Source organism: Chiloscyllium punctatum, chromosome 1 (assembly GCF_047496795.1).
Source record: "Chiloscyllium punctatum isolate Juve2018m chromosome 1, sChiPun1.3, whole genome shotgun sequence".
Lineage (NCBI taxonomy): Eukaryota > Metazoa > Chordata > Chondrichthyes > Orectolobiformes > Hemiscylliidae > Chiloscyllium > Chiloscyllium punctatum.
Genome location: NC_092739.1, coordinates 114,611,391 through 114,625,079, shown reverse-complemented (window position 1 = coordinate 114,625,079; position 13,689 = coordinate 114,611,391). Strand labels below are relative to the sequence as shown.

At 42.5% G+C, this 13,689-nt stretch overlaps 1 protein-coding gene across 3 annotated transcripts in view; it reads left to right on the top strand.

The window, feature by feature from the left end:
• Positions 1-260: 260 nt before the first annotated feature.
• zfr (zinc finger RNA binding protein) overlaps positions 261-13,689 on the top strand; it is a 96,228-nt gene continuing 82,799 nt past the window's right edge. For 2 of the 3 annotated variants that reach the window (XM_072572616.1, XM_072572626.1), the window contains exons 1-3: positions 261-749; positions 1,027-1,116; positions 1,353-1,434. In XM_072572616.1, coding sequence (XP_072428717.1) covers positions 1,080-1,116; positions 1,353-1,434 — 119 coding nt within the window. In that variant the 5' untranslated portion in view covers positions 261-749; positions 1,027-1,079. The remainder of the gene's footprint in view (positions 750-1,026; positions 1,117-1,352; positions 1,435-13,689) is intronic. The other variant, XM_072572606.1, reaches the window with a different exon arrangement.

Sequence of the window (13,689 nt, the reverse complement as noted above, 5' to 3'; positions counted from 1 at the left end):
AGGTCCTGGGGATTTGTTGGGCTTTTTGGCCCTTAAGTTTCTCCAATACATTTTCTGCCTACTTTAATTTACTCACTATAATCCTAACTTACACCTCTACTTTATACAATTAGTTGTAGTTCAGTTTACTTTCTCACAACCACCACCGTTATAGTGTACATGCAATTAAAAACTCCTCCATTGGCATTGCCAATAATAAGACCAATGAATGTGGTGCTGGTGTCGTCGTGTTGAACACATTTTACGCAGTGCTTCCCCGTTCAGAGCAGACTTCCAGGGACATCCGTGTAAGGAAACATAGATTGCTGGACTGCTGCAAAAGTATTTATTGGTGCAGTAGGCGCATTGCTACCAGCGAAACTGGGACACAGTACGGTCATCTTCGCGTGAGTGTGTAAGAACAGCTGTAAACGCGTGAGCCTTATGCATTACACTTGACAAGGCTGGATTAAGATTGTTCGATTGCAGACTTGCCAAGGTCAGATCATTGGCAGCCCAGACGACGAGATTAAAAACGTTGAAGCTCATTGCAGATCGTTTGAAATGAATCTAGCAGTTGTTACGTGTTTCTGTTCTTATAGAAAGACACACAGAAACAAGCGGATCTTTACTTTTGTGTAAAAAGAACGGTGAATTGATATTTCCCAAATCTGTGGTGGGGGAAGGGAATCAGACAGTCCAGCACGTCGAATGGGGATCTGAGTCCCGCACCAGCCTTCCTTCCATTTCTCTCTGGACTGGATCTTAAGGTTAGGATTTTTATTTACCTAAATTTTTAATTTGTAGAGAATTCTTACGTGCGTGGCTCGTTTGCGTGAGAACAAAGTGCATCAGACCACCCTGCCAGCCCCCCACACCCGGTATTTCGTCGGTTTTGCCTCGTATTGTTTGGTTTAAATATGGAAATGCAAGTTGTTGTTGTGCAGTGAGAAGTAAAAGACTACATTCTCCAGCGGGCAGCGCGCGGCTCCCGGTGCCGCATGCGCAGTGCTCATCCCGGCTTGACTGTGACGTTTCCCTCCACAGGTTCCAACACTCGAAAGGTGAAAGGTCGCGGTTGGTGGCTCAAAGAAACCCCCATGATTCCTATATGTCCAGTAGTTTCTTTCACGTACGGTAAGTGGAATTGGCAATATTTATAAAGCAAAGTACCCTTTTTGTTATTTTGTCTAATTGAGAGAGAGGGGAAAAAAGATGGTGGTGCTGCTCGCGGCCCTCGGAGAATGCTGAAGTTAAAGAGGGTTTTTTTTTTTCTCTTGTTTGCTGAAGCTGAACGATGTGATCTGTGATGATGTTTTACTGGTCTCTCCCTTCTCCCTCTTGTTTGTTTGGGCGCTTCGCGTGGTGCTCAGTGCCCGGCCGGCTAGGCGAAGATGCCAAAATGGCTACCAGTAACTACTTTGGATTTGCCCATGGTGGTGCTGCGCAGTACAGGTACGTGTTTATCATCGCGCACGTTCCGCGGCCTCATACACTTTCATTCAAATACACAGTTCTCTCTTCTCCACCACCTCCCTCCCTCCCTCCTTCCCCCTCTCTAGTTCTCTCATCATTTTGTTCTGTTGCTTTCTCAATCTAGTAGGAAAAATATTTTCCCACTTTAACCGAAGTGACCTTCTTCTTCAGCCCTCTTCTTCTCCCTCGGCTCGTGTAGAAATAAAACTCTTCTTTTCTCTATTGAAGTCACAAAATGGCGACACGGTGTGCGGTCTCTGTTAATGTGGCTGGCGATTTTGTCAGTTGCACTTTATCTCATTTCTAATTCATTGGTCGATATTAAACTTTACCCCTTTTTGAAAGAAAATAGTTCCATTCAACTGTTCTGTTTTGACCGCCTCTCTTATTTTAATTAAACATTGTTGTTTGTAACGGTAACCTGTGGTCCTTACAGAAGTCCTTTCAGGGATCATAAAGCAGGTGTCTCTGGAGTCTGGTCCTTTTGGTGCAGTCAAACAGGCACGACCTAAGGATAAATGGGCCATTTGATCTTTTTAAATTATATAGCTAATTTTACATTTCCTTTAATGGTCCATGGAATTTAGTAAAAGCATGTATATAGTATGTTTGATGAACAACTTAATGAATCAAATAGATATGGAATTTTACATTTGAATCTTCCACCCTCTCTCCAGTATTTTCATTAAACATGTCATGATCAGTAACAGGGCTGTATGAGTGCAGCCTGACATGTGATGTCACTTCCTAGATTATTGTCAGATTTCCAGTAGTTTGTGAAATTAGATTAAATTCCTTATGGTGTGAAAACAGGCCCTTCATCCCAACTAGTCCACACTGACCCTTCAAAGAGTAACCCACCCAAACCCATTCCCCATATTTACCCCTGACAAATGCACCTAACTCTCTGGGCAAATTATCATGGTCAATTTGCTTAATCTGCACATTTTTGGACTGTGGGAGGAAACCGGAGCACCCGGAGGAAACCCATACAGAGACTAGGAGAATGTGCAAACTCTGAATTGCCATTTCCAGTTGTAGTGTTCTTCTTTACTAAATATAATATTTTAACTGAAAGGGACATAAATACATAGTGCTGCTAGTTCAATTCCAAGCTAAGTCACCCACAATGTCAGTGAAATCTGCTGTTTATTATTATTGACCTGCTGGAGGATTTATCCATTGGCAATAATCTGGGTGAAAAAAGTAGACTTGAATTTGTTACATTTTGGTGTTATTTTGCAGTTTGAGTATGATATATGATTAGATTCTCTACAGTATGGAAACAGGCCCTTTGGCCCAACAAGTCCACACTGACCCTCCAAAGAGTAACCCACCTAGACCCATACCCCTATCCTATGTTTACCCCTGACCAATGCACCTACACTATGGACAATTTATCATGGCCAATTCACCTGATCTGCAGGTCTTCAGATTGTGGGAGGAAACCCACGCAGACATGGGAATAGTGTGCAAACTCCACACAGACAGTCTCCTGTGGCTGGAATTGAACTCTGGACCCTAGCGCTGTGAGGCAGCAGTGCTAACCACTGAGCCAAGAGGGCTACCCTATCTTCCAAACAAAATATCAGCCACTTTCTAGAACTGAAATCATGCATATTTTAAAATAAGAAAAAACACCTCTTCACTAGGATAGGAAGCATTAACATACGTATCTGGGAATATTATTTCCCAAACAAAATTGCTGAAACATGAAGGTAAAACAAGGAAGTGTGAATGCTGCAAATATGAAACGAAAGTTGCTGGAGAACTCTGCAGATCTAGCAGCATCTTTGGAGAGAGAGCAGAATCAATGCTTTGGGCTCAGTGACCTATTCTGAAGAAGGGTCTCCAGACTTGAAACACTGACTCTACCTTCTCTCCACAGATGCTGCAGACCTGCTGAGTTGTCCAGCAATTTCTGATTTTGAATCAAATGGGTTAGTTTGCTTTCTCTGACCACAACAGCTCTTGGTATTAAGTACTGCAATGTTACTTTTGAGGTGTACAAGCCAGGCTGATTGACTGATAAATAGGTTTCCATTTTTTGGAAATGTATTTGGCATTTCAATCATTCATGAAAAACACATGGAAGAGGGCTTTCGAACCTCTGAGCCCCACCATGTTCAGCCCCACCTTTTCTAGAGCTGTAATAACATCTCTGAACAAGTTAGTAAGAAAGAAAATCTGAAAAACACGTGGAACGGAAACATCAATGCATGAGACTTCCAGTAAGAGGCAATATGGTTCAACTGTCAATTCAACAGTTGTAGATAGCCAAGTGACTTGGAACAATGTCCTGATTATCAAATTTCATTGATCTTGGCAACCTCAATGCATTGGTGGATGAGATCCGGTTACGTCTCCTCACTGATCCCTCTTAAGACTGTAATTGAAATTTTTTTTATCTCCCAGAAAGCAATTGTTGTTGATGGATTATACTTACTCACTGCACTACTAAATCTCAAACCAGAACGTGCACTACACCATTCTCTCCCATTGTTTTCACTAATTGAGCTTGTTTAATACAAACCTTTTTACCTGAACGTATTTGAATAATAAAGGTCAGAAGCTGGCATCAACCTAAGCATTGGAAGCAACAATTGCATGCCCAGGTTTGTTGACAGCTGCCCATTCTCATGGCATCCCACCTTGCAGACAACATCCAAAACTACATCTGAGGAAAGCAAGGAGAGTATTAAATTGAAAGAAAAAGCATATGAGGATGCAAAAGTCAGTGATAGCCCCGAAGACTGGAATAAATTCAAAATCCAGGAAAGGGAGTACTTTAAAAAAAAAGAAATAAACAATGAGGGCACAGTAGAAAGAATATAAAAACTGACCATAAGAGCCTCTTTAAATATCTGAAAAGGAAGACAGATGCTAAAGAAAACATAGGTCCCTGACAAAATTAATGTGGAGAGAACCATCACTATCCCTAGCAAAATAAGACAAGCTAATGGGGCTGAAGGTAAATAAGTTCCCTGGCCCTGATGGCTTGTATCCTGGGATTCTAAAGGAAGTAGTTACAGATATAGTGGATATGCGGAGGAACCTGAAACTCCTCTGTGACACATCTGTTCGAATTGGGAGTGAGACAAGCGGTGAATTATAGGCTGATAAGAATAAAATAAACTAATTCATCTAATAAGTATTTTAATTTTGGAAAAATACTGGGATCATATATTCAGGAAGTAATAGCAACACATTTGGAAAATCAATATCTAATCAAGCAGAGTCAGTGCAGCTTAATGGAAAGGAAATTGTGTCTGTCTAATTTATTAGAGCTTTTTGAAGAAATCTCAACCCAAGTGGGTAGACGCAAACCATTAGATGTAGAAGGTGTTCTACAAGGTGCCTCAGAGTCACAAAATAAAAGCTCATGGTCATGCATGAATAAAAAATTGGCTAGTAGACAGGAATCAGCGAGCTGAGATAAGAGGTTTTTTTTCCAAGTTATTGACCTGTAACCAATGGGGTTCTGCAGGGATCAGTGCTGAGACCACAACTGTTTACAAAATATACTCGAGACATGGAGGAATGAAATAAATGCACTGTAAACAAATTTGCAGATGACGGGCAAGTTGTGAGAAGGATGCAAGGAGCTTCCAGGGAGATATTGATAGGAGTATATGTAGAAATGGAGTAGAATGTAGAAAAATGTGAATTCGTTGATTTTGGAAGAGAGAACAAAAGGATATTGTTAATTATGCAAAACTGCATAAAGCTGCAAGTCAAAGGGATGGGGGTGTGCTATTTGTGCACAAAACACTGAAATCTGGCACACAGGGCTAATGGAACAAAACCAGGAATTGCTGGAGAAACTCAGCAGGTCTGATAGCATCTCTGGAGAGAAAGCTGAGTTAATGTTTCATGTCCAGTGACCCCTTATGGTTCTGGAACTGCTTGCGACAGTGAACTGTTGGGCAGAGTCTTGTGTGTATTTAAGATAAATTCTTTCTCAGTAGTAGAATCAAGAGTTATGGGGAAATGTCATGAAAGTAAGGAATGTTGGATCAGCCATTGGGCAGAGGTGATGGTTGTACTGGGAATCCTCAACATTGCCTCCATACCCTCATAGCATCAAATCAAACATGGGCAAGGAAGCCTTCCTCTTTCAGCTGATGAAATGATACTCCTCCCACCTTGAACACCAATTAGAAGAGCCAATGAGTTTGTCAAGGGCACAGAATTTATTCTCAGCGTCTTCAAAGTCTATCACAAAGTATGGCTGGATAATACATCTACTGTTCTAGCTGGACATACTATGAATAATTGCTAGTTTAGGCCTGTGGGAGGTGATGAAGGAAAAACCCACTTAATCTTGTCCTCACCAGTTTGCCTGCTTCACATATATCTGTTGATGACAGAATGGTCAAAGTGACCACTGCACTTACCTTGTGGAGAGAAAATACAGATTTCATATTGAGGATACCCTCCTTCGTGTAATATGGCATGACTACTTTACCCATTGGATAAATATCAGACAAATCCAGCTACTCCAAAATTGGCATCAGTGACATGGTGTGGCCCATCAGCAGCAGCAAAATTATTTTCAGTCAAGTTTTCTGACATTGTGCTAGTGTATACTGTATTCCCCATTTTTTTGAACTGCTGCAGTTCTTTGGATGTGAGAACACCCAGTCATGTTTGGAAGAGGGTTCCAGGATTTTAACTGTCTTATTCACTGCTGTCTCCATCTGTTTTGCCAGTTATGAATTATGCACAAATATGTCTTTTGCTCCTATGTCTTCTTTTAGAGTGAAACCCTGTAGTTTATACTGTCTCTCTCTATGTTCGTCCTACTAAAATAAATTGCTTCACACTTCCCCACATTGACCTTCATCTGCTCCAATTTCTGTCCATTTCACCAACTTGTCAGTGTCCTTTTGAAGTTCTACACTGACCAGCTCACAGTTGACAATGTTTCCAACTTTCATGTATCCTGAGCACAGAGGTTTAACTAATTAATATACACCATGAAAAGCAAGGGTCAACACATGCTCCGGGCATCTACACTACAAAATTTCCTTTAATCCAAGAATATCCATTAATGATTACTCTGTCTTTCCTATTACCTGGCCAGTTTTGTATTCTTGTTTCCACTGTCCCTTTTATTCCAATACTTTAGTATTGCAGAAATAAAGGCACTGTTTAAGCTTTTTGGTTTATACTTAACTGGACCATTCACTAGAGTAAACAAGAAAAAGGAAAACAATGTTTATGTTATATGGAAGGAGAGTGTTGATTGGATTTTAATTGTTAGAGGTATTGCTGTGGAGAATGTACCAGTGAGATGATGACTGTGTGTTAACTGCCAAAGTTTATTTAATTTGTAAATTGAAACTGGTTAAGTTGGCCTGAGAAATGAACCAGAGAATCCTGTCTAGTGTTTTTGTCGAGTTGAACCAGGTGTAATATGTCTAATGTTCTTTGTCTGTGTGGAACAGAGTTGTGTGTATTAATTTAGTGTGCACAGAATTGGCTGTTGACAGTTTAATTGTCAGTTGGGCTCTGTTTGATGCACTTAAGTGTGATGCTCTTTCGAGTTGAATCACGTTTTATATTAACTGCTGATGAAGATCTTGATAATTGAAACATCAGAAATTGTGTGCCAGTGCAGTTGACAGCCTTGGGACTGAAAGGGAATATACGTTTTTTTAAAAATATACCCATTTTTAAAAAAAGAAAGGAAGTTGTTGTTTTTTTGGAGAATTATTTTCAATGAAAATTTTTTTTGGTTGTGGCTCCACACTCATTAAATGTATGTAAGACTGACATAGACAGATTTTATGTGTCTCAGAGGAACAAACAGTTATGGTGAGTGGATAGGTAAGTGGAATTGTAGGTTGAAACCAAAGATCACCATGACACATTGAGTGGTGGAGCAGATGTAGTGGATAATGTGGTCATCTGTCTCCTATTTACGTTCTGTATGGTCTTATCTTGCTCACAAGTCTCTTATATAGTTGGATTTTCAAAAGATTGCATTTCCTGTACTGACCTTTCCCTTCGCTGTTACTTGCATACTCCTGAGATTATGCTATTAATTTCTTAATTGAAGGCTATTAGTTAACTATTCAGTGACTAAACAGTTGTGGCAGTTTTGTCCGTGTCCTGCTCAGATTCTTAGTTTCAGTAATTTTATTCAAGATATTTTCCAAAACATGATTACTCTAGCCTATCTCTCAACACGAGCCATGTGTAAATGTAAATTTTTTTTCCAACTTGCAATCCCTTACACAGCAATAATGCTTAAGGTATAATTTTTTCTTAAGTGAGATGTAACAATTGTAATCTATAGTAAAACGTGCAATGTTTGTACATAGACATTCAAATCATTACTAAACTGAGTAAATCTACAGCTCCAAACTTAAAACGCTCATCGAACTTTTTGTTGTCAATTTTAGACTTTTGTCATCATGTTATGTCCATTTTAATTTGAAAACAACTGACATGAGACTTGTCCATCATTTGATACATGAAAATTCAACTTGTATTTCTTGATTCATGACATGTGATATCTTAACAGTAGCACGGGCAAGCAGAGTTTTGTTAATGCTGGTCCATACTAAGGTGTTATATAACTTCTAGGATTCAGATCATAGAATTGTCACAAGCAGAAGGAGGCCATCAGCTCTCTGAATGAGCAGTTTAGAGATTTGATAAAAGTTCAATTTGAACCTGCATCTGCCACACACTCTCACAGTGCATTTTTGGACCTTAACCAGTTATTTTTTCACCTTTAAAAAAAAATTTTCCTTTTTTCTTGGAATTTATGCTCTTGTTATTCTCATTCCTTTCACTATATAACAGTTTGTCCATATTGTTATGACACTGGGTAAACCCTCCTGCTTAACTTAAGCCACCTACACAAAAGATTTATCCCGTGCAGTAATCTGTGAAAATTTGACAGGCCAAGATCTATTTAAAGTAAAAATTAACAACTTTATTTCTTAAGCTATAACAGACTGATTAACTAACAACTATTTACAACTCTTTTTCCTCTAATCTATCTTTTACTTTCCCTTCTGTAATACTAGTCCAATAAAACCCCTGGTTTGAGATTTACTGACAAATTCAAATTTCAAAATCAGCCAGTTGTCGAATCTTCTCTTTATATCCTCCTCTGTCGTCTTTTCTTCTTCTTAGGGTTTCTGTTTCATAGGTCACTGATCTATAAAGGTACCTTTTTAAGAGAGCTATTTTTCCGGCAGTCTGTACATGCTGGTGGCTTGGCAGTGCTCCCCCACCTGTTCAATTTTTCCTGGTCTTGTACCCCAAAGCATCAAATTGTTTCATTGGCTTTTAATATTGTCAATATACTAAATTCAAACTTGTTTGGAGGTTGGTATTTTGGGGTATAATTTAAACTGGGAGGAGAAAGTGAGGACTGCAGATGCTGGAGATCAGAACTGAGAATGTGTTGCTGGAAAAGTGCAGCAGGTCAGGCAGCATCCAAGGACGTTTCGGGCATCAGCCCTTCTTCAGGAATGAGGAAAGTGTGTCCAGCAGGCTAAGATAAAAGGTAGGGAGGAGGGACTTGGGGGAGGGATGTTGGAAATGCGATAGGTGGAAGGAGGTCAAGGTGAGGGTGATAGGCCGGAGTGGGGTGGGGGCGGAGAGGTCAGGAAGAAGATTGCAGGTTAGGAAGGCGGTGCTGAGTTCGAGGGATTTGACTGAGACAAGGTGGGGGGAGGGGAAATGAGGAAACTGGAGAAATCTGAGTTCATCCCTTGTGGTTGGAGGGTTCCTAGGCGGAAGATGAGGCGCTCTTCCTCCAACCGTCGTGTTGCTATGGTCTGGCGATGGAGGAGTCCAAGGACCTGCATGTCCTTGGTGGAGTGGGAGGGGGAGTTGAAGTGTTAAGCAACGGGGTGGTTGGGTTGGTTGGTCCGGGTGTCCCAGAGGTGTTCTCTGAAACGTTCCGCAAGTAGGCGGCCTGTCTCCCCAATATAGAGGAGGCCACATCGGGTGCAGCGGATGTAATAGATGATGTGTGTGGAGGTGCAGGTGAATTTGTGGCGGATATGGAAGTATCGGTGCGCCAAACTACTACCGCGCCTCCCTTGTCTGCTGGTTTGATAGTGAGGTTGGGGTTGGAACGGAGGGAGTGGAGGGCTGCATGTTCCGAGGGTGAGAGGTTGGAGTGGGTGAGCAGGGTGGAGATGTTGAGGCGGTTAATGTCACGGCGGCAGTTGGCTATGAAAAACACCGACCTTTACACCGCTGAGGCTAAACGCCAGCTCGCGGACACCTCCTCCTACTGCCCCCTTGACCATGACCCAGCCTCTCACCACCAAACCATCATCTCCCAGACCATCCATAACTTCATTACTTCAGGGGATCTCCCATCCACCGCCTCCAACCTCATAGTCCCACAACCCCGGACCGCCTGTTTCTACCTTCTGCCCAAAATCCACAAACCTGACTGCCCCAGCCGACCCATTGTCTCAGTCTGCTCCTGCACCACCGAACTCATCTCTGCATACCTCGACACGGTCCTGTCCCCACTAGTCCAAGAACTCCCCACCTACGTTCGGGACACCACTCACGCCCTCCACCTCCATGATTTTTGCTTCCCCGCTCCCCAACGCCTTCACCATGGACATCCAGTCCCTGTACACCTCCATCCCCCATCACGAAGGACTCAAAGCCCTCCGCTTCTTCCTTTCTCGCCGTACCAACCAGTACCCTTCCACTGACATCCTCCTTCGACTGACTGATCTGGTCTTCACCTTCACTTCTCTTTCCAATCCTCCCACTTCCTCCAAACCAAAGGAGTAGTCGTGGGCACCCGCATGGGCCCCAGCTATGCCTGCCTCTTCGTAGGATGTGTGGAACAGTCTATCTTCCGCAGCTACGCTGGCACCACCCCCCACCTTTTCCTCCGCTACATCATTGACTGTATCGGCGTTGCCTCATGCTCCCACTTTACCAACACCTTCCACCCCGACATCAAATTCACCTGGACCATCTCAGACTCCTCCCTCCCCTTTCTAGACCTTTCAATTTCTATCTCTGGCGACCGAATCAACACGGACATTTACTATAAACCGACTGACTCCCACAGCTACCTAGACTACACCTCCTCCCACCCTGCCCCCTGCAAAAATGCCATCCCATATTCCCAATTCCTTCGTCTCTGCCGCATCTGCTCCCAGGAGGACCAGTTCCAAAACCGTACAACCCAGATGGCCACCTTCTTCAAGGACCGCAATTTCCCACCAGACGTGGTCGACGATGCCCTCCACCTCATCTCTTCCACTTCCCGCTCCTCCGCCCTTGAGTCCCGTCCCTCCAACCGCCACCAGGACAGAACCCCACTGGTCCTCACCTACCACCCCACCAACCTCCATGTACAACGTATCATCCGCCGTCATTTCCGCCACCTCCAAACGGACCCCACCACCAGGGATATATTTCCTTTCCCTTCCCTCCCCTATCAGCGTTCCGAAAAGACCTCTCCCTCCGTGACTCCCTCGTCAAGTCCACATCCCCCACCAACCCAACCTCCACTCCCGGCACCTTCCCCTGCAACCGCAAGAAATGCAAAACTTGTGCCCACACCTCCCCCCTTACTTCCCTCCAAGGCCCCAAGGGGTACTTCCATATCCGCACCTCCACACACATCTATTGCATCCGCTGCACCCGATGTGGCCTCCTCTATTGGGGAGACAGGTCGCCTACTTGCGGAACGTTTCAGAGAACACCTCTGGGACACCCAGACCAACCACCCCGTTGCTCAACACTTCAACTCCCCCTCCCACCCCACCAAGGACATGCAGGTCCTTGGACTCCTCCATCGCCAGACCATAGGAACACGACGGTTGGAGGAAGAGCGCCTCATCTTCCGCCTAGGAACCCTCCAACCACAAGGGATGAACTCAGATTTCTCCAGTTTCCTCATTCCCCACCACCCCCTCCCCCCACCTTGTCTCAGTCAAATCCCTCGAACTCAGCACCGCCTTCCTAACCTGCAATCATCTTCCTGACCTCTCCACCTCCACCCCTACTACGGCCTATCACCTTCACCTTGAACTCCTTCCACCTATCGCATTTCCAACGCCCCTCCCCCAAGTCCCTCCTCCCTACCTTTTATCTTAGTCTGCTGGACACACTTTCCTCATTCCTGAAGAAGGGCTTATGCCCGAAACATCGATTCTCCTGTCCTTGGATGCTGCCTGACCTGCTGTGCTTTTCCAGCAACACATTTTCAGCTATAATTTAAACTGGCCGAATTCGAATTTGTTTTGGCATCTCCAGGCAACCATCTACACTAGCTGCTGGACCAAAAGGTTACATTATATCTTATTCAGAACACTTTGTGCTGTATCAGCTAGTTCAGCGAGCTTTTAACTCTTAAAGGTACAGTACCTCTTACACCTTCATGACAATATGTACTTTGTCAAGATCTCTCATGATTTTAAATGCTTTTATTAATTTTCCTGTTTTCCACTCTACTATTCAAGAGGAATGAATGTGAACTTGCACCTTAGTTTTAGCACTGCAGTGGATCATTTAGTTTAAAGTGAAGCTGTTTTATTGGATTATCTTCAAATGAACATCTTTATTTGTGAGTTTCAACATGAATATTTCTCAGTTGAAGGAAATGCATTTAAACAAACCCTTTCCAAATCAGCAAAATTTAATAATTGTTTTATGGGTTCAATATGAAAGTAGAACTTTTACCTCCTCCCACTACTCAGTTTTAAATGTTGCATTGTTGGAATGTAAAATGCATTTCTGTTTTCTAGCTTTGGTCAATTAGAAAATTCCTGTCTCAAACTACATAGGAGTATAGAGTTAAATGTGTACTATAGCTTTAAGTGTAATTGTGTTTGGTATAATATTTGTTTTTAGATGTCTGCCTAATGTAACATTATTTTAAGTTGATTGCTGCTCAGCTAGCTTTAAAGATAATTTTGAGTAAGTGTTCTTGGTATGCCTGTCTTTTTCCAGTCATTGAGCATTGCAAATCCAGTTAAGCTAAGAATTAATGTCCAAGTGTTTTCACATAATTTATCAATGTGTTTTTTCTGTACAGGGAGAGATGGACTGCTGATTTTTTTTCTGTTTGGCAATTTCATGTGGGAGACAGAAACACCATTTGGGTTGATTCTGGTGTGTAATCTACAGTTGGTACATTTAGGTTGGTTCTTGTGTATCCAGCTGGTAGTTCACTTTAAAGGGTGTCATTTGACATGTACAGAATAGCTTTATTGATCTATACTCCAGGTTACAGCAAATCAACTTGAGCATGTCACTTTTCTGCTTTGTCTACAAGCAAACCTATTTCCACATTGACTCAAATATACACATTCTCAAATATACAAATAATTTGTACATGCATGAGTGGCTGTCTCACTGTTTTAATTAAGTATGGTGGTCTGTGATAGAAGAGGATTTGCTCTCATGACTTGATAATGCCCCAAATTGCATCATAGTTCTACCGACAATGGTAACATCAGTTGTAGCATTCCTATCTCTGAATCAGGAGTCCCAGGTTGTAGTCCCACCTGTTAGAGGTATGTAATAACATTTCTGAAGAGATTGAGAAAATATGTAGGAAGTGTAGGGAGGTGTTGGCCCACTCGTATTGTTGCAAGACTAGAAATCCAGATACCTGGGTAATTTTGTTGGAACCTGAGTTCAAATCCCACAATAGATATTCAATTGAATAATTTTGATCATGAAGCCATTGTTGACTGTTGTAAAAACCCATTTGGTTTACTAATGATCTCTTTAGGGAAGGAAATTGCCATCTTACCTGATCTAGCCTGCACGTGACTGCAGATGCACAGCAATGTGGTTGACTCTTAGCTGTCGTCTGAAATGGCCTAGCAAATAATTCAGCTGTATTGCCCATTAGAAAGAGGGGGAGAAAAGGAACAAATCTGGACAGGCAGTATAGTATTGACGATGGCACTAGAAACCACATGGTAAACACAGCTCCTATTGATCTCTGCAGACCTCCTTACAGATATCTTGGGCTGGTTCCAAAATTGACAGAGCTGTCTCAGATCAGTCAAGCAACAGCCTGACATCATCATGCTCATGCAATTGTACCTTATAACCATTCACTAGTATAGACCCCCACTATCAACATCCTGGGAAGGTTACCATTGATCAGAAATTAAGCTGGATTGGCTAAATAAATACTGTGTGGCTATACCAGCAGGTTAGAGGTTAGGAATTTTGCAGTGAATAAACTCACCTTTAGAATCCATAAAG